We start from the raw sequence: 20,104 nt of genomic DNA on the forward strand, positions 1-20,104 counted from the left end.
GTGAGTGTGCTATCATGCTGAGGTCCCCACCATGTAATAAAACAAACACACACACACACACACACACACACACACACACACACACACATATATATATATATATATATCCATGGGCCACTGTAAAGTAATATGGTTCTGTCATAACGTTTTGAATGAAAATCTGCATTTGGATAAGACGAGTGGATTTACATTGAAAATTTCAAACGCATCAAGAAAACCATGTGCTAAGGAAATTTCAAACCATTTGGAACGCACAGAGACGAGCTTTTGTGCAAAAATGAACTTAAAGGTGCCTTTAAAAAAGTGTCAAAGTACTTTTGAAAACAAAAAAGCAAACCCCCAATAGGTGGCAGCAAGAGGCCGCTTTATTTGAGTAAAGCATTGAACGATTCATTCAGCCAAAGAAGCCAATAGGATGAACGGACAGTTGAATCAATCCCTGAATCATCGACTCACCCGAGTCTTCTTGGCGAAGGCCTGAATCGTTCGTGCAGGGAAACGTCGCTGTGTATTATTCAGAGATGGCCAACTGTTCTGCTGTTTATTTTATTATACTTATCGCAATGATTTTACTACTACTATCAATAAAATTAATATTAATAATGATAATATTGCCGGAAGTTGTACAGCGCATGCGTCACGTGTTCATCATCAGCATCCATGACAACCGTCCTGTGGGTGTTGTTTGAATCTCGCTGTATCGATTGCCATCTGATCTCTGCGTCCTCCGTGACAATTTTTCCAGATTATCGATATTATTGATCGTTGGATACGTCGATTGATCGCCTGCTGTTCCCATCACTCAGGTTTGACCCTTTTTATTACGCTGTGCTTTGTGTTTGTGTTCAGTATGTCTTGTGTTCACTACAGGTTCCAGAGTCGACTCACCTACGACTCGCTCCAGTTTGAAGGCCTCAACATCAGCGCGGGGGAGCTGAAGCGGCAGATCATGAGGAGCAAGAGGCTGAAGTTCTGCCAGCTGAAGATCAGCAACGCCCAGACTGATGAAGGTGAGTTGAGGAAAAGACACTTCAACTGTTCTACGCTAACATTAGATGCGTTACATCAGACACTTCTGGAAGCTGTAAGGTGGTGCTGATGCTGACATGTAGGGATGTTTTGGCTGTTTTAAAAGGCTAATGGCTCTCAAAGTATACCGTGCTCCATAATTATGTGCTGATTCTGATTTTATTTTGCTGTCAGAATACACAGATGATGCTCTCATCCCTAAAAACACGTCGGTCATCATCAGACGGATCCCTGCGGCGGGACTGAAGTCCTCAAACAGAAGATTTGTTGGGTAAGTGCTGTGAAATGAGCACACGCGTCCTCTGTTAGATGTTATATGAAGACTCCTGGTCTGTCCCTGGTGTTTTAGTCACACAAGCTCCTTTGTTTTGCAGACATCAAGCTGGACGCTGGCGTGAACCTTCACCTAGAGCTGATCCTTCACTCCTCTCACTGGAGCAGTTGTTGAAGGTATTGAACAAATGAATAGCACAATAGCAAAACGCAATGTAAAGCACACAATATACGCACACGCACTCAGCTTCTTAGGGAGATTTGAGATTGTTTGAAGGGTTGAGGGTGAAAAAGATTCAAATGTGCAAATGCCTGTGAAACAGACTGAGAATCTGGCTGAGGCAAAGGCGTCAGAGGAGGACAAGCTGAAAGCGGTGATGTACCAGTCCAGCCTGTGCTACTACTCCAGCAGGTGAGCGTTCAGACACTGACAGGTTTGCTTTGTGAGAGATGTCTGAGCTGATTCTCATGGTTCTGATGTTCACTAGTGAGGCCATGAGGCTGCTTGGGATCCCGGGACACCACATTAGGCACTGCCCCACTAATGTGGTAACTGGGTTTTCCAAGCTCACGGTTGCTGTGAACTTGAGCTCTTGTCCTCATCAGTCAGATTGTTTGCTCAGAGTTTGACTGTCACTCCTCAATTCACAGGGCAGCCGCTCCGCGCCGCACAAGCGCATCCGGAAGAGCACAGGGATTCCCCGCAGCTTCCTGTTGGAGTTGGACGACCCAGACCGAAAGGGAGTCATGATAGACGGCAGCGGCCGATACGTCATTCCCATCATAGACGCGTGAGTAAACTGTACTTGGCATAGCCGCATGTTCTAGTGTTTGTCCAAATCTCACATGATGTCTGCTTGTGTGTGTTTGCGCTCGATCTGTTCAGTGAGGCCTATGCTGCTGAGAAGAGAAAGAGGCCGTCCTTCTCCTGCCAGACCGAGCCTTTGCCCTCCTCGTCCTCAGCAGGTGCGGCATCTTCGGTCCGGGACGCCGGAGGGAAACGGTCCCGCTCCCCATCTTCACCAGAGACGCGCGGCGACCAGAAGAGACCACGTCGCTGAGAGACCTTCATCCAAGAGACCTGGAGCCGACGTGTAAATATTGTACTTAGTTTATTAATAAAAGATAATAAAGATTATAGCCGCATGAACTGTGTGGACTGGTTAACCTTCACTCCAGCAGTGCAACACACACACACACACACACACACACACACACGAATGAATTCATAAACACAATATTATGAAGTTTTGCTTTAATTTAGGAAAAGAGAAACTCTTCTGGGCTAAAATCTGATGGGGTTTTTTCAGCGTTCTTACTTCAGTCTTTAATGTCAGGTGATCCTTCAAATGTCAGTGTAAAGTGTTGAGTACACTATTAGTGCTCAGTCGTGTTTTTCATAGTTACCAGTGCCGATGGAGTTTTTTAAAGCGTCATATTCTGCTGGAAACGTTTCATTTGAATGGTAATGTCCCATAAGCGGAGGTCTTGTGAGTAACTTCACAAGTCGGTCAAAGTCTACACCGGTGACAAGCTCATCTACTCCCAGAACCTGCTACTCTCTACCTACACGTTGTCAGCTGATGTTTCAAAACCTCAACACTCGCGTACAGAACAGCCTCAGCGTCTGCACCTCTTATCGGCACTAGCTGCAAGTCTACACCCCCTCTGTCCAGAAGTGAGCACAGCCTCTTGGTACCATCCCAGCAAGCATTTTTTTGGGGTGTTTAAAGGTGCCAACTGACCATCAAAAGTAAAAATGACTCATTTTATCTCATCCCAACAGGGAAACCACCAACAATAAAGAATGAGTTACTATCTGGTGTCATGGCTTTGCAATTAAAACAAGTTTAGTTATAATGGAGGTCATTGGGGGCAAAAACAGCCACTTGAACAATATGAACAATACATAAGGGTTAAAAGTCTAATAGACGGCTTGGTTAAAACCAGGCTAAATCTAGGCTGTCAGTGAGTGTGCACCCCTAACCCCGCCTCTCACAGTGACCTCACTAGCTCCGCTGAGTGCTTTGTGTCTCAGATTGCATGCAAGTCTGCAGCCAGATACTGCTGGAAGCTAGTCATCAAATACACAGGAACGAATGACTACACGTGTCAATCTGTCTATTAAACTATCTAATCTGTCTAGTCAGTCTTTTATTATCTTTTATATGCAAAAATATTCATTCATAAAAACATATGTATATATGAACACTGGGTCAAATAGGGTCCGTGCATTTTAAATCTAATAACAAAAATAACCCAATGTTGGTTTTGTCCATATTTAAATGAACGTGTGTAAAGGCACGCTTTGATCAAACCTTTTATTCCCCTTGATGATGTCGTAAATTTTGACTTATCAATTACAAATTATCAGACCAGAGGTTTTGAATATTAGAAAATAGACTTTATTCTCCATAATAAAGCCGAGAAAGAGCAGAGCAGACCCCAGAGCATTCTGAAGTCTCTCCTGGACACCTTCTGAAGTCTCTCCTGCACCTTCTGAAGTATCTGTGTTTGTTACAATTTTTATACAGGATTATTTGACACACCCCTAAGTCTCTTTTTGACTCTTGACCATTTTTGAATAGGTTTCTAGTCTAAGGGGTCCTGCTATTCTTGGCTCTCAGCCCACTAGCTCATGTCAGCAGAGATGTTACAGGTCTATGTCAGCAAAGTATAGATGCAACTTATGCAAAGGAACTAAGTGTTTACATACATTGTCATGATAGGATAATCACTTGATAATATGTTACTCATTCTAACTTCTGACACATATAGCTTCATAGAAGTATTTAACATATATGATCAGTGCTTTACATATTCAGTTATTCTACACAATCAGTCACTCAGCCTTCTCCTAGTGTTGCTCCTGTACAGGCAATGGCATACTCATCTTACACAGACATATCACTGTATTTTTAACACACGCTGGCATGTTTGCTGCATACATTTTGTGAAGAGAAAATTAACTGCTTTACACTTAGAAAATACTTCACACTGAGAGAATAGAAATCTTCTTCAATCCCTCCTCTTAAGACTTTAGTCTTAATATTATTGTCTTTTAACCCCAAAGTGCAATTTCATAATCCAGTTCTCTTAATTACCTCTATCTAGTGATTGATATTAGCCACATAGCTGTTATCAATTGACTAGATTATGCCACCGTACTTTGACAGAAGTCCAGCCAAACATCTTCCCTGTCGATTTGAAGGAAGTAAAAGACTGTACTCTGTTTTCCCTAAACACATCAAAGACAATAAAGTTTTAAGCATAAGTATTCAGTTGGTTCAGTGCTAGCTGCTAGTTTTCACACTCATGTAGAATATACTTAAGTGATATTATATATAGGTACCATGAAAGCAATATGCAAACAAAATCAATATGCAAACGTAAAAAGCATCAAATGTTGATCTTGATCTTTGCTCATCCTTATTTCTCTTCTTCTGAGCTATCAGCATCTTCATTAAGCTTTGAAAAGATGTTGATGGAGATGTGTGGTTTAGAGTCTGAGTTCTGAAATCTGCAGTTGTGCATTCATCATCCCTTGACTTGTGGCACTTCTGTATGTGGTATTCAGGCATATTATCAGAATCACTCTTTACTTTGTTCTGATAAACTTCTCCTTCCACATGTTGCACTTCGTAGCTTAGAGCTGGCAATATTCTGGCTCATCTGTTTCCGGTCAGCTTTCCCTTGCTGGAGTTGTTTCCTTTCGCTCCTTTGAGGCATTGGTACCTCATCAATGGCATCCCCTTTGGCAGCTGTTGGATTTGCCCTCATCCAGATATGGTCCTTTCCTCCTGAGCTCTCCAGAGCATCCACAGATAGACTCAATCACCTAGACCAGTTGGACCTTGTATCACTGCTCTCTCACATGGCTCCTTTCTGGTTTCCTGCACAGATATCGCTTTGCACATGGCAATTATTTGTTTCTTTATTAAAGTCCCTACTGCATTAGACATCTTTGCAAACCATTCCAAGAGGTTTATGCAAGGTTATAGGTGAGATTATATGCCAGGTTTTATGCAAAGTTTCCTGTGGTTTCTTGCAAGGGTCATGCTGTTTCTTGCAAGGTTTCTTTCAAGGGTCGACCCAATAGCAGTTCATGCGATGCAGTGTTAGATGCCTGTTTCTGTCAGTTTCCATGCCATCACTCACCAATGCACTTGTTAGCAAATTAATCCCATTAAGTTTATTATTTTCACATATTTCATTGAGCGTTGGTCTTGATGGATCATCTTCATCTCTTTCAGCCATTTCTGGTAATTGAGCATAATACAATTATTCTCTCTTTTGCTTTATTCATAATTTTTCATACTCCTTTAGATGTTTTTATTTATTGATCATTCATTAACTTCATGAATGCAAACCCATTATGAACTTATTTCTGAAGGCATTTCAAAATTTAGGAAGTACTTCTTTTGTCACAGATGTAATAACTATCCCTGCTTCATAATCTGCTCCTGATGCTACCTCTAATCATCTACTCATCATAGTTTCTCAACTGTGCTTGTTTACAGAATAATTCTCTATCCAGTCAACACCAAAAACAGTCATCATCTCACTGTTTGGAGCAATGGTCTCCACTCAAGTCTTTTAATTGAACTAGAGCTATGTGAAGTTGCAGATAATTCAATCATCCACATATTGTGACAATGTTCATCCCAAGATATTTTCCCTAATTTTAACCCTTTATGCATTCTGGTGTATACAGTGTTTGCTATTCATCAAGCTACACAAGTACAAACAAGTTTCTACCCTCCTCTGGTAGTTACCTAAAATAAACTCAATAGAAACTAAGCACTTGATATATTTACCATCCAAAAGAACATATCTTCACATACAATATGAACTTCAGGTGGAAAATCTTCTCCTATTGATTGCTCTTAAATCATATTATCAACATTAAGCCTCTTTTATTTGTCTTGATTAACCATTTATTTTAATTATCACATTAACTTCAATTAAATCTTCTTAGTTACTTATAATTTTTTAACTCCATTGAAATTGACTTTAGATAGAAATGTCTAGGACAGATTGCATATTACAGTATCTAGATGTTTCTATTAGTGCTCCTATTTTTACACAAACTTTTCAATAGTGTTTAATACCTATTTCATCATTTAGTGGTTTTCTTTCTGGACAGATCTGCATCTAATCCATTTTAACCCTCACTGTGCTGGCTGATTTTATCTGCATCTCAGTCCTGTAATGACAATCATTTAGTTGGAATTTGATACTTCTTTCTTTGCTAATTTATTTTCTAATCTATATATTAATTCCTTTTTTATCTTTGAGTTATTTTCTTTTGGCTCATAGTTATTTCCTAAGGCACTCCCATTAAACTAGTTGTTTATACAATTGTGATGCACTTTTTTATCAGCTGACTAAAACTTACTGTATGTTTTGTAAATTTCTTTTTGCTCTGTTTTAACTATTATTCCTTATTAATTCCTTATATTGCTTTCTTAAACACTTTTCTCTTTCAATTTTTCTTTTAGTAATTTAGAACTGTTACTTTTTGACCTTATCATGTTTAATGAATTTATTTCAATTGTTATTTCAATCTTCCCTTTAACTGTATCATTTTTGTAATCATTTTTCTAAATTTGAATCTCTTTCCAGTTTTCAATATCCAATCTTGATTTAGGCCAGTCATAACATAATTATGCTAAGATATTTCCTTTACTTAATTTTAATTTAAATACTTAGTTATTTTTCTTTTTCTTTAGTTACCACCCTGCATTGTAATTTATCATTCTATGTTTAAGGAACTTTTATTAAGCCTACTGAAACTTAAACTCAAATTATTTACCATTCATCATAATATATAATTTCATCATTTAAAGTTTCACCTTAAAATTACCTTATAACACTTTTTCTTACTTAAACAATTGCATGATAATATTTTCTCTCAAATTGACAGGAGTCTGATTTGATACAAGAATGGGTAGCTAAACTTTTGTTCTTAATTTTCCTTCTGTAATGCTTGAACTTAATTTGGACTTTAGGAGCTACTTTGAGATGGACTGTCAGACTATCCCCCCTCGCAACCTGAGACAACTAGTTCACAGATGGTGCTAGTCTTTTCTGTGGTGTCCTGATGAAATTCCTTCATGTCAGGGCACTGTGTTTCCCCCTCTCTCTTTGGGCTGGCTTCTTTTCTTTGATTCAGCTGATGTAAAGTTCTGGTGGAGCGTTTTTTTCTTTTTGATCAGTTCATCAGTCTCTTGTTAGTGTCTCTTTTGAATGTCTCTGAACAAATGTAGCTTTTTCAGTCCTCAGTAAATCCTGGGCAAAAAGTTCATGTCACAAGTGTCCACAGCCATTTTGCTCTTTGTTTTTCAAACACCTTTCCATTTGCCAGTGTACTCAGAGATGTCTGGTAGGTACAAGACTACAGTCCCCCAAAGTTCATCCCTATGTCCTCTTAATTAATATATATAGAATTTAGCTCATGACTCTTTTTTTTTTTCCCCATTTTTTCCTTCATCAAATAAAGACTCCTTTTATCAATTTTTTTTATTAATTAATTAATTTATTTATCTATTTTGTTTATTGTTTAACAACTTATTTTTTCTAATTCTCAATCATTTTTATCATATGTAAATATGCTTAATTTTCTATTTGTTAAATTTTCTTATTAATTTCTTTGGCTTCAGATTGTGCTTCACTTATTTTTCCTAATCTTATTCTAGTGTTTCCTCACTAGTAACATTACATCTTACACTATTTTAATTTCTCTAACATTTCTGTTTTTAATTCACCAGCATTACATGGTGCTTACATCTGATATAACTGTTCAAAATCCTTACTGCAATAGCTTAGAGTTCATAGTACTATTTTAACTCTACATGTTTGTTTACTTTAAGCATTTTTCCAATTTGAAATGCAATTTTTAATTTTCAATCACTTTTTAAGTACATAAAATATTCACTATAAAATTTTTGAACTCACTATTATGTTCTTTCATGTCTCCTCAGTGTCTATGCTTTACATCTAACTCACTGCTTTTACTACAAATAGCCGTTGGCTCAGATGACAGCCTGTAGCTGACTTTAAAACAGATGACAACAGTCAAATTACTCCACAACAATTTTTTTCATTGCACTTAAACATAATTTTTCATTTTAAAGCCAAATCTTATTTTCTTCAAAATGCTACTGTTTTTTCTAATTTTTATCGTATCTGTTTAATATATATTTTTAAACATCTTCTCTTTTAATTCTATTAAACAATGTTTGGACTTCTTTTTTCTCCATTTTCCTATGCTTCTTTTCCTTTTCAAAAATTAGCATTTTTGTCTCTTAGATTTTCCTAATTAATTTTTTAAGCTTATTTTCCTTAAACATTTGATCATTAACTCTTCAATTAATCCATATTCATCAAAGTTTTTCTCTTCTAATTTATTCTCTATCAAAGAACTAACTTATCTATTTTTATTTATACTGATTTAGTAAATTTATTTCCTGATCAATATAACTATTAATCTCCATATGTAGTTATTTCCATGCTTCAATTTTTTATTTCTTAATATTTATTAGTATAGCTTCTAGTTGCATTTTTATTAACACTTTTTATTTATTAAATCTTATTCTATCATGTATATTTTCTTATTTCATTTATCTTATTACATTACTTTATATTTTTATTTATTTAATACCTCATAATATTTCTTTACTCTTTAGCTTCTATCTGTCCTGTGAAACATTTGTTCTTAAAATAGACAGATTCTTACCACTCCTGAAGCAGACCTTCTTCCAGACTGTCGAAATGTCAGGAATTTCAGTCACCTCTCTGCCTAGTTTATACTTAAAAACACTTCAAACACACAGAGATTATTCAGAAAAATGTTTAACTAGTATATTGTTCTTTTCAGTCTGTGTCTTTCAAATGCAATATGATAACAATTAATTTTATGAGGCTTAAACCTCCTCTGTATCACAATCTCTTCCCTAAACTGCAACAATCTCTATTCTTATTGTTCTTAAATCACACAACATATGCAGTTTTTCTTTTATATTATAATATAAAACGATAATTCTTTTAAACTCACTCTTATTGCAACCATACTTCTAAACACAATCATACTTCTCACTCGTCCTAACCTCATCTCTTACACTGTGTAACCTGAACCTCACCTCTATTCTCTCTAGAGCAAAGGTGGTAGCTTCTGCATACCAGTATCTTCAGTCCAACACAGACAAATACACAAATACTAACAATTACATAAATACACTACACTACACTCCTCTTGAGTGACCTGTTACTTCTGCTCCCGTTTTTACTGTTTTACAATAAAAATAGCATTTCACAGGATTTGTGCCTTTTTTCCCCCAGCCTCCTGAATAATAATATTTATCATTATTAAAACAGAACGGGTACTCCGAGGTCTTTGCGCGCTTCTCTCTATACCTTATTAATCTGTTTTAATCTCTTAACTGTCACCACACTTTAAGAACTTCCTCTCAAAACTTAAAAATGCTCTATACATATTCTTCATTATATTAAAAATTTCCCAAACATGAGTAACAGTTACTAGTTAACGTTTATCCTATCCGTCAAGGCCCTCTTAGGAAAACACAGATCATTTGCATGCAAATTGTTATTTTCTTCTGGTATTCAAAACCTCATTGTTTTCCTTTTATATCTTTACTTTTACTTTTTTAGTTTTACTTGTAGTTCGTTATAGCTGGAGAAACAGTTCAAGTGACTTTTTACCATTACAAGCAGGTCCTTGGCAGAAAAAACACAAACGTATAAGCGAAAATTGCTTACCGTTTTTTATCGTGGCCACATATTTGTGTTTTTCCTCCAAGCCCCAGCATGTCCAGTGTCACCCGATCGTCTCTTCGAGCCCCACGTTGGGCGCCATTTGTCGTAAATTTTGACTTATCAATTACAAATTATCAGACCAGAGGTTTTGAATATCAGAAAATAGACTTTATTCTCCATAATAAAGCCGAGAAAGAGCAGAGCAGACCCCAGAGCATTCTGAAGTCTCTCCTGGACACCTTCTGAAGTCTCTCCTGCACCTTCTGAAGTATCTGTGTTTGTTACAATTTTTATACAGGATTATTTGACACACCCCTAAGTCTCTTTTTGACTCTTGACCATTTTTGAATAGGTTTCTAGTCTAAGGGGTCCTGCTATTCTTGGCTCTCAGCCCACTAGCTCATGTCAGCAGAGATGTTACAGGTCTATGTCAGCAAAGTATAGATGCAACTTATGCAAAGGAACTAAGTGTTTACATACATTGTCATGATAGGATAATCACTTGATAATATGTTACTCATTCTAACTTCTGACACATATAGCTTCATAGAAGTATTTAACATATATGATCAGTGCTTTACATATTCAGTTATTCTACACAATCAGTCACTCAGCCTTCTCCTAGTGTTGCTCCTGTACAGGCAATGGCATACTCATCTTACACAGACATATCACTGTATTTTTAACACACGCTGGCATGTTTGCTGCATACATTTTGTGAAGAGAAAATTAACTGCTTTACACTTAGAAAATACTTCACACTGAGAGAATAGAAATCTTCTTCAATGATATTGTGCTTTTTTTTCCCTCAATGCCCTCCAAAGTTTCAATGTTTGGCCGTGTCTGCCATATCTGTTTTGTTTTAAAAAAAAAAGGAAAAAAAAGAATGCATCGGTTCCTGCATGTAGAATTCAGAAATCTCATGGCATTGAAAGAAAACTGGCAGCAGTTGAGTGCCGAGGTCAAAGGTCAGATGAGCAGGCATCACACCTGATAAACACCTGGGGCAACTGTACAGTAAAAAAAAAACAAAAAAAACAACAAGATTAAGAAATATTGCTTTAATTTGAGAGAGACAAAAAAACTCTTCCGTGTTAAAATTTGATGTTCCTCCAGCGTTCTTACTTCAGTCTTTAATGTCAGGTGATCCTTCAAATGTCAGTGTAAATTGTTGAGTGTACCATTAGTGCACAGTCGTGTTTTTCATAGTTACCAGTGCCGATGGAGTTTTTTTTTTTAGAGCGTCATATTCTGCTGGAAAAGTTTCATTTTAATGGTAATATGCCATGAGCGGAGGTGTATGAGTAACTTCACAAGTTGACCATAGTCTAGACCGATGACATGCTCATCTACTCCCAGAACCTGGCAGAACGAAATGTTGCAGCTCGTCCGGTCTTCAATGATGAGCCCAAAAGAGGCCACTTCACAGAGCCGGCCCAAGGCTTAAGAGAACTGAGAGGCAGGACAAGATGGCGGGCTGGGCTTGGTTAACTTTAGATTTTACACAAATCTCATTGTTTTGTTTTTCACCTAAAATAGTAATTAAAACATCCAAGATGTGTTTTGCCTCATCAAAATGTGGAATTTGATCAGCAAACTACTCATTCTAAGACAACTATGCCTTGGGCTAAATGACTTGGCTTCAAGTACGATGCCACACGATTCAGAAATGAAGGTACAGACTGCACAAACAGATAAACGACATGATGCATCTCATTTCACCACAACTAAAGGCAGCGACAAAAAAAAAGTCAAGCTCTCACGATGATGACATTTCTCATGCAACCCTTTAGCAAGCCTACATAGTATTTATGCCTATAAGTCACTGCATGGGTAAATAAGAAACAAGCAACACACACACACACACACATATATATATATATATATATATATATATATATATATATATATATATATATATATATATATATATATATATATATATATATCCATGGGCCACTGTAAAGTAATATGGTTCTGTCATAACGTTTTGAATGAAAATCTGCATTTGGATAAGACACCTTTAGTATAGTTTTGATTTTAAGGCATAATAAAGATCAAATGCAAGTACGAGTGGATTTACATTGAAAATTTCAAACGCATCAAGAAAACCATGTGCTAAGGAAATTTCAAACCATTTGGAACGCACAGAGACGAGCTTTTGTGCAAAAATGAACTTAAAGGTGCCTTTAAAAAAGTGTCAAAGTACTTTTGAAAACAAAAAAGCAAACCCCCAATAGGTGGCAGCAAGAGGCCGCTTTATTTGAGTAAAGCATTGAACGATTCATTCAGCCAAAGAAGCCAATAGGATGAACGGACAGTTGAATCAATCCCTGAATCATCGACTCACCCGAGTCTTCTTGGCGAAGGTCTGAATCGTTCGTGCAGGGAAACGTCGCTGTGTATTATTCAGAGATGGCCAACTGTTCTGCTGTTTATTTTATTATACTTATCGCAATGATTTTACTACTACTATCAATAAAATTAATATTAATAATGATAATATTGCCGGAAGTTGTACAGCGCATGCGTCACGTGTTCATCATCAGCATCCATGACAACCGTCCTGTGGGTGTTGTTTGAATCTCGCTGTGTCGATTGGCATCTGATCTCTGCGTCCTCCGTGACAATTTTTCCAGATTATCGATATTATTGATCGTTGGATACGTCGATTGATCGCCTGCTGTTCCCATCACTCAGGTTTGACCCTTTTTATTACGCTGTGCTTTGTGTTTGTGTTCAGTATGTCTTGTGTTCACTACAGGTTCCAGAGTCGACTCACCTACGACTCGCTCCAGTTTGAAGGCCTCAACATCAGCGCGGGTGAGCTGAAGCGGCAGATCATGAGGAGCAAGAGGCTGAAGTTCTGCCAGCTGAAGATCAGCAACGCCCAGACTGATGAAGGTGAGTTGAGGAAAAGACACTTCAACTGTTCTACGCTAACATTAGATGCGTTATATCAGACACTTCTGGAAGCTGTAAGGTGGTGCTGATGCTGACATGTAGGGATGTTTTAAAAGGCTAATGGCTCTCAAAGTATACCGTGCTCCATAATTATGTGCTGATTCTGATTTTATTTTGCTGTCAGAATACACAGATGATGCTCTCATCCCTAAAAACACGTCGGTCATCATCAGACGGATCCCTGCAGCGGGACTGAAGTCCTCAAACAGAAGATTTGTTGGGTAAGTGCTGTGAAATGAGCACACGCGTCCTCTGTTAGATGTTATATGAAGACTCCTGGTCTGTCCCTGGTGTTTTAGTCACACAAGCTCCTTTGTTTTGCAGACATCAAGCTGGACGCTGGCGTGAACCTTCACCTAGAGCTGATCCTTCACTCCTCTCACTGGAGCAGTTGTTGAAGGTATTGAACAAATGAATAGCACAATAGCAAAACGCAATGTAAAGCACACAATATACGCACACGCACTCAGCTTCTTAGGGAGATTTGAGATTGTCTGAAGGGTTGAGGGTGAAAAAGATTCAAATGTGCAAATGCCTGTGAAACAGACTGAGAATCTGGCTGAGGCAAAGGCGTCAGAGGAGGACAAGCTGAAAGCGGTGATGTACCAGTCCAGCCTGTGCTACTACTCCAGCAGGTGAGCGTTCAGACACTGACAGGTTTGCTTTGTGAGAGATGTCTGAGCTGATTCTCATGGTTCTGATGTTCACTAGTGAGGCCATGAGGCTGCTTGGGATCCCGGGACACCACATTAGGCACTGCCCCACTAATGTGGTAACTGGGTTTTCCAAGCTCACGGTTGCTGTGAACTTGAGCTCTTGTCCTCATCAGTCAGATTGTTTGCTCAGAGTTTGACTGTCACTCCTCAATTCACAGGGCAGCCGCTCCGCTCCGCACAAGCGCATCCGGAAGAGCACAGGGATTCCCCGCAGCTTCCTGTTGGAGGTGGACGACCCAGACCGAAAGGGAGTCATGATAGACGGCAGCGGCAGATACGTCATTCCCATCATAGACGCGTGAGTAAACTGTACTTGGCATAGCCGCATGTTCTAGTGTTTGTCCAAATCTCACATGATGTCTGCTTGTGTGTGTTTGCGCTCGATCTGTTCAGTGAGGCCTATGCTGCTGAGAAGAGAAAGAGGCCGTCCTTCTCCTGCCAGACCGAGCCTTTGCCCTCCTCGTCCTCAGCAGGTGCGGCATCTTCGGTCCGGGACGCCGGAGGGAAACGGTCCCGCTCCCCATCTTCACCAGAGACGCGCGGCGACCAGAAGAGACCACGTCGCTGAGAGACCTTCATCCAAGAGACCTGGAGCCGACGTGTAAATATTGTACATAGTTTATTAATAAAAGATAATAAAGATTATAGCCGCATGAACTGTGTGGACTGGTTAACCTTCACTCCAGCAGTGCAACACACACACACACACACAAACACACACACACGAATGAATTCATAAACACAATATCATGAAGTTTTGCTTTAATTTAGGAAAAGAGAAACTCTTCTGGGCTAAAATCTGATGGGTTTTTTTCAGCGTTCTTACTTCAGTCTTTAATGTCAGGTGATCCTTCAAATGTCAGTGTAAAGTGTTGAGTACACTATTAGTGCTCAGTCGTGTTTTTTTTTTTTTTTTTTTTTGATTATTTATTTATTGCAGAACAAAGCCAGCATACATAGCTAGCAACAATTATATACAAGCCAGGGTTTGCATTAAATAAAAATACATAAAGAAATTACAAATAATAATAATAATAAAATAAAGACATTACAATAATAAATGAATAACAATACACAGAAAAAAAAAAAAACTCTGGGGTGAGAATTAACTAGTTATTATATAAGAAATTTTCTCAATAAAATCGGACCATGCTTTGATTGTATGGGGTTTAGCTCTGTTAATTCTTGCAGTGGAACGTTCTAACAGTGCAATATTTTTTAGTTCAATAAGCCCAATTTTATCCGCTGGAAATGAGGGTTCATGCCATATTTTAAATATAACTTTCTTGGCTGCAGTTAGTGCAGTATGAAATATCCTGCGTTGGGAATTGTTTAGGTTTAGATCATAATCATCATTCAATAAACAGATATTAGGGTATTTGGGAATGAACATCTCACACAATTCTGAAGTAGTTTGAAATACCTTATCCCAAAATGTACTGATAAGTGGACATTCAAAAAACATATGCATGTATGTCCCCACAGAGTTTGAATTACACAGTGTACAAAAAGGGGTAGGTAACCGTTTCATGCGGTGAAGCACATATGGAGTTGCATAAGCCTTGTGGATCAGTTTATAGTGTATGAGTTGATGGGCAGGATTCTTAGACATCACCTGGATACTTTCCCATATCTAGTCCCAGTTCAGTTGGTAAGAGGACAGTTCCTTTTCCCATATTGTGATGATGGGGAGTGCAACAGAGTCATAATTAAGCAGTTTGTTGTAAATGCATGAGATTGATCCACGTGACTGAGAGAAATTCACACAGTCCCGCAATGGATGATTGTCCAAATTACAGTTCCACGGAACTCCATAAGCGCGCATTGCACTTCTCAGCCTTAAATACAGAAAGTAGGAATGTCCGGGGAGATTGTAACCTTCTTTCAAATCCTGGAAAGACCTCAAGCCCTGGTTGTCGAAGATATCACCCAACACAGAAATACCTTGATCTGACCACAGCTTATATATAAAGGGCTTACCCCCAGATTGTAAATGATAATTGTTCCAAATCGGAGATTCTTTTGTAAATTTGTTGGTGCATCCAGTAAATTTGCAAACATCATACCATATTTTAAGGGAGTCAACCACTATTCTATTATCAATTTTTTTTACTTTCTTAGGTAATCCCGTAAATAACAAATCTTGTAGTCGGTGTGGATGCACAGCAGATGATTCAATGTTACGCCAAGCAATATCAGCATCTACTTCCAACCAAGTCTTAAGACTGCGCAGTCGACATGCCCAGAAATATAGTTGAATGTTAGGAACTGCCAACCCCCCTTTAGCAGGTGTTTTTTGTAATGTTTTAAGTTTAATTCGAGGACGTTTGTTGTTCCAAATAAATTTAGTTATAATGGAATTTATTTCTTTAAAAAACGTCTTATGTGGAGAAAGAGGAATCATGGTAAATAAAAATAGAAGTCTAGGTAGAACATTCATTTTGATAATCGCAATCCTACCTTGCAGAGAGAGTAATAGTGCGCCCCATCTCTCTAGGTCCTGTCTGATATTGTTGAATAAGGAACTATAGTTTTGTTTGACCATCACCTGAAGTGAAGGAAGAATCTGAATTCCTAAATATGTAAATGCGCTATTAACTGGAATTGAAGCGGGCACTGACGTGATATCACTTCTCCCCGACAGTGGCATTAGTACAGATTTCTCCCAGTTAATCTTATACCCACTCACTTTTCTAAAATCATTAAATATTTTAGGACATTGAATAATAGAGGTAGAAGTATCTGACATATATAGTAGAATATCATCAGCGAACAGAGAGATGTGATGTTTAGAATTATCTATAATGATAGGGGCGATTACATGATCCTGACGAATTGCCTGGGCCAAAGGCTCTAACGAAAGGGCAAACAACAATGGTGACAATGGGCAGCCCTGTCTTGTGCCTCTGCCCAGCAGAAAAGCACTTGAGCAGCTCAACCCTGTTGACACCCTTGCAGCTGAATTACGATACAGAGTTTGTACCATATGTATAAAATTTGGACCAAAGCCCAGACACTTCAAAACTGACCAGAGATATGTCCATTCGACCCGGTCAAAGGCTTTCTCTGCATCTAGTGAGAGAATAGCACTTTGATCCTCAGTAAGTTTGGACTTGTCCATGATATTTAAAAGTCGTCTGACATTATCCATAGCAGAGCGACCCTTAAGAAAGCCTGTCTGGTCATGGGAAATTATAGAACCGGCAATTTGATCTAAACGGCGGGCTAGAACTTTTGCGTAAACCTTAGTGTCTGTACAGATTAGTGAAATCGGCCTGTAACTAGAGCAGCTAAAGGGGTCCTTCCCTTTTTTAAAATCAGTGAGATAAGGGCAGTATTCTGATCTCTGTGAAAACAACCTGTATCTATTGCAAAATTTAAGGAATTTAGAAGGAGTGGTCCTAGCAAGTCCCATATCACCAAATACAACTCTGGGGGTAGACCATCTAGGCCCGGGGCCTTTCCTTTATTCATTGACTCTAGAGCTTCTTTTACTTCACTTAATGTAATTGGAGAGTCTAAAAATTTCTGTTGCTCATCACTTAGGCAAGGGAGATTTAGTTTTGATATAAATTCAATTGTTTGTTGATCCTCTATCCCCACCTCGGAACTGTAAAGATGCTCATAGAAGTTCTTGAATGTAGCATTCACCTTGTCCGGAGCAGTATGCAGGGTGCCCATACTATCCTTAATGGCTGTTATTGATGACATTGCCTCATTATGTTTCAGCCTTAAAGCTAATAATTTAGTGGGTCGTTCTGCATTAAAATAATAATTTTGTTTGGTGCGATGAATCAAAAATTCTGCCTTTCTTAATAAAATTGCATTGCAATCAGATTTTAAATTTCCTAAAATCCTGCTCTTCTGTTCTGAAAAAGTTTCCTTTAAGTCTCTCTCTATTATTTTAATTTGTTTTTCTAAATGATTTAATTCTTTAGTTTTAGATCTATGTTCATAGGAGGCAAATGATATACAGTTCCCTCTCAGAAAACACTTGGTTGTTTCCCATAAAATCTGCGGATTAACTGCTGAACTGGAGTTTTCTGAAAGAAACATGGTCAGATTATCTCATAACTGTTTAATAAAATCATCTTTCAGTAGCAGAGTTGTGTTAAAGCGCCACCTTTTTGTCCTTTGAAATCCTGTAGGGGGTGATAAATTACAAATTACTGCCGAATGGTCTGAAATGAGCATGGGGAGAATACCTATGTTATTTACACTCTGAATTAAATATTTTGATATAAGAATATAATCTATTCTTGTAAATGTCTTGTGTCGGGAAGAATAAAAGGTATAGTCTCTACATTTTTCATTCTGCAGCCTCCAGATATCACACAAGTCATTATCCAAAATAAGCTCATTCAATGCCCGGGAAGACTGGTCACTGTGTACAGCGGACGGTGCGGAGAGAGACTTATCAATAGAGGGATTGACAACTGCATTAGCATCCATACCCACTACCAGATTGTAGTCACCAAAGCTAAGGAGGAGCTTGGTAAGCGAAGGAAAAAAAACTGTGTCAAATTTATTTGGGGCATAGACTGAAACAAAAGCTATTTTTAAACTATTCCAGGATCCCAAAACATATGTGATCGCCCCATGATCATCACTCCCTGATTTCTCTAATATAAATGGGAATCTTCTATTTTGAAGTATTAGCACTCCTCTTGAAGCGCTAGTGTAAGATGAAGCGGCTATAATTTTAAAATGTCTATTTTGACAACGAGTAACATCTGAGGCCCTGAAGTGGGATTCTTGTATGAGAGCTATATCGGCTCTCTTGCGATGTAAATAATCCAGGCATTTTGTTCTCTTTACCGGTGAATTCAAGCCATTGACATTCCACGATATCACGTTGATATCATTCATAACAGAACGCATAGATTAAACACTTAACAGATACAGTGATCATTTTAAACCCATAAATAGCACACATGTAATCAAGAATGTCACCCCAGAGAACCATCAAATTGAATATATAATAAGAAAAAGCAAACCCTGTTAACAACAACGAAATGATTAAATTAAATAAAAACAGAATAAACAAAATATAAATGGCAGCCTGTAGAGAGAGAATACAGTCTCTCTTACCTGCCTGGAAAATAAACAAATTCGAGGCCATGCGCTCGAGCTGCGCGGCTATACCCAGGGAGCCGTGTCTCGCCTAATCAAATGTCCATATCAGTAATACAACTTAAATTCCTACTTGAAATATGTAGTAAGCACCCTTTATATGAGGCAAAATTTAGTCAGTTGATCGCGCCGTCAGGTTTTCTCCCATCGGAGTGTCAGCATTTAGCGATGAGACGAACTTCTCCAGATCTGTGGGTGTTTTGAAGAGAATTTGCTCACGGCCGTTTAACAATTTCACCACTGCTGGGTATAACAAGAAAGACTCAATGCCCAACTGTTGGAGACGTTTCCTTTTTTCTGACATGACTTTCCTTTTTTGAGACGTGCCCTTGCTGTAATCGGGGAAGAACCATAGTTTGGTTCCTTCGTAATTTAGGGATGAAGAATTTCTGGCTTCCTTAAGAATCGCTTGCCTGTCATTGTACCGGAGAAGTTTGAAAATCAAAGTGCGCGCTTTCTTTCTGGAGGAATCTTCGTTCGCGTACAGGCGATGTGCGCGTTCAATCTCGATCACCTTCCCTTGCAAGGCCGGCAGCCACTTAGGAATCTGGGTCTGCAGGAACTGAATTGCATTGCTGCTTTCCGCGCCTTCAGGTAAACCCACCAATCTTAGATTATTTTGTCTGGCCTTGTCTTCGTAAAGCCAAAGTTTCTCCTGTAGCTCCTCCACACGCGACGTGCTGGCAATCGAATCCTTTTTAATATCGCGCACTGTGGATTGCATATAATCCAGTCTGTCGCCGACCGCTTTGACATCATTTTCCAGGGAGTTAAGACGTGTAGAAATCTTTGAAATTTCCTCCCGAACGATCGCAGACATACTTAGCTTTATAGCGCTCAGTTGTTGTTCGAGCATCTCGGCAATGGCGTCGTGAAGGCGTTCGTCATCTTTAGGTCGTTTTTTGGAGGGCGAGTGTAGCAATTCTCGTTTGGATGCCATCTCTGACGTCTCTTAACAAAAGCGAATACTTAAAACCTCAGTTTAAAGCTCAGTAGGAATATTTATAAAAGAAAAGGACATCTGAAGCAGAGCGCGTTTCACTAAGCAGCCATCACCGTCCGTTGCGCATGCCCTCAGTCGTGTTTTTCATAGTTACCAGTGCCGATGGAGTTTTTTAAAGCGTCATATTCTGCTGGAAACGTTTCATTTGAATGGTAATGTCCCATAAGCGGAGGTCTTGTGAGTAACTTCACAAGTCGGTCAAAGTCTACAC

The 20,104-nt window shown here is 38.6% G+C and overlaps 2 protein-coding genes across 3 annotated transcripts; both read left to right on the forward strand.

Annotated features, from left to right (window-relative positions):
• Positions 1 to 850: 850 nt before the first annotated feature.
• On the forward strand, positions 851 to 1,304 carry LOC147842752 (E3 ubiquitin-protein ligase RBBP6-like). The gene is made up of 2 exons (XM_087264046.1): positions 851 to 1,010; positions 1,204 to 1,304. The coding sequence occupies exons 1-2, from the start codon at positions 851 to 853 to the stop codon at positions 1,302 to 1,304; spliced, it is 261 nt and encodes an 86-aa protein (XP_087120172.1).
• An 11,343-nt stretch (positions 1,305 to 12,647) lies between these two features.
• Positions 12,648 to 14,833, forward strand: LOC141375706 (E3 ubiquitin-protein ligase RBBP6-like). 2 transcript variants are annotated; one of them, XM_087265038.1, is made up of 7 exons: positions 12,648 to 12,981; positions 13,166 to 13,262; positions 13,366 to 13,441; positions 13,588 to 13,676; positions 13,753 to 13,813; positions 13,916 to 14,055; positions 14,151 to 14,411. In XM_087265038.1, exons 1-7 carry the CDS (start codon positions 12,822 to 12,824, stop codon positions 14,323 to 14,325), a joined length of 798 nt encoding a protein of 265 aa, XP_087121164.1. In that variant the 5' UTR covers positions 12,648 to 12,821; the 3' UTR covers positions 14,326 to 14,411. The 2 variants fall into 2 exon arrangements, with proteins under 2 accessions (XP_087121164.1, XP_087121165.1); XM_087265039.1 differs by lacking the exon at positions 13,753 to 13,813 and having other exon boundaries at positions 14,151 to 14,833.
• Positions 14,834 to 20,104: the final 5,271 nt, after the last annotated feature.

Source organism: Danio rerio, chromosome 8 (assembly GCF_052040795.2).
Source record: "Danio rerio strain M-AB ecotype USA chromosome 8, GRCz13ab, whole genome shotgun sequence".
NCBI lineage: Eukaryota > Metazoa > Chordata > Actinopteri > Cypriniformes > Danionidae > Danio > Danio rerio.

Bases quoted from the DNA above. Each gene is read 5' to 3' on its own strand.
- LOC147842752 (XM_087264046.1), top strand. From the start codon at position 851: ATGTCTTGTGTTCACTACAGGTTCCAGAGTCGACTCACCTACGACTCG. The intron at 1,011-1,203 runs GTGAGTTGAGGA...TTTTGCTGTCAG, and splicing joins CAACGCCCAGACTGATGAAG to AATACACAGATGATGCTCTC.
- LOC141375706 (XM_087265038.1), top strand. From the start codon at position 12,822: ATGTCTTGTGTTCACTACAGGTTCCAGAGTCGACTCACCTACGACTCG. The intron at 13,442-13,587 runs GTATTGAACAAA...CCTGTGAAACAG, and splicing joins CACTGGAGCAGTTGTTGAAG to ACTGAGAATCTGGCTGAGGC. The intron at 14,056-14,150 runs GTGAGTAAACTG...CGATCTGTTCAG, and splicing joins GTCATTCCCATCATAGACGC to TGAGGCCTATGCTGCTGAGA.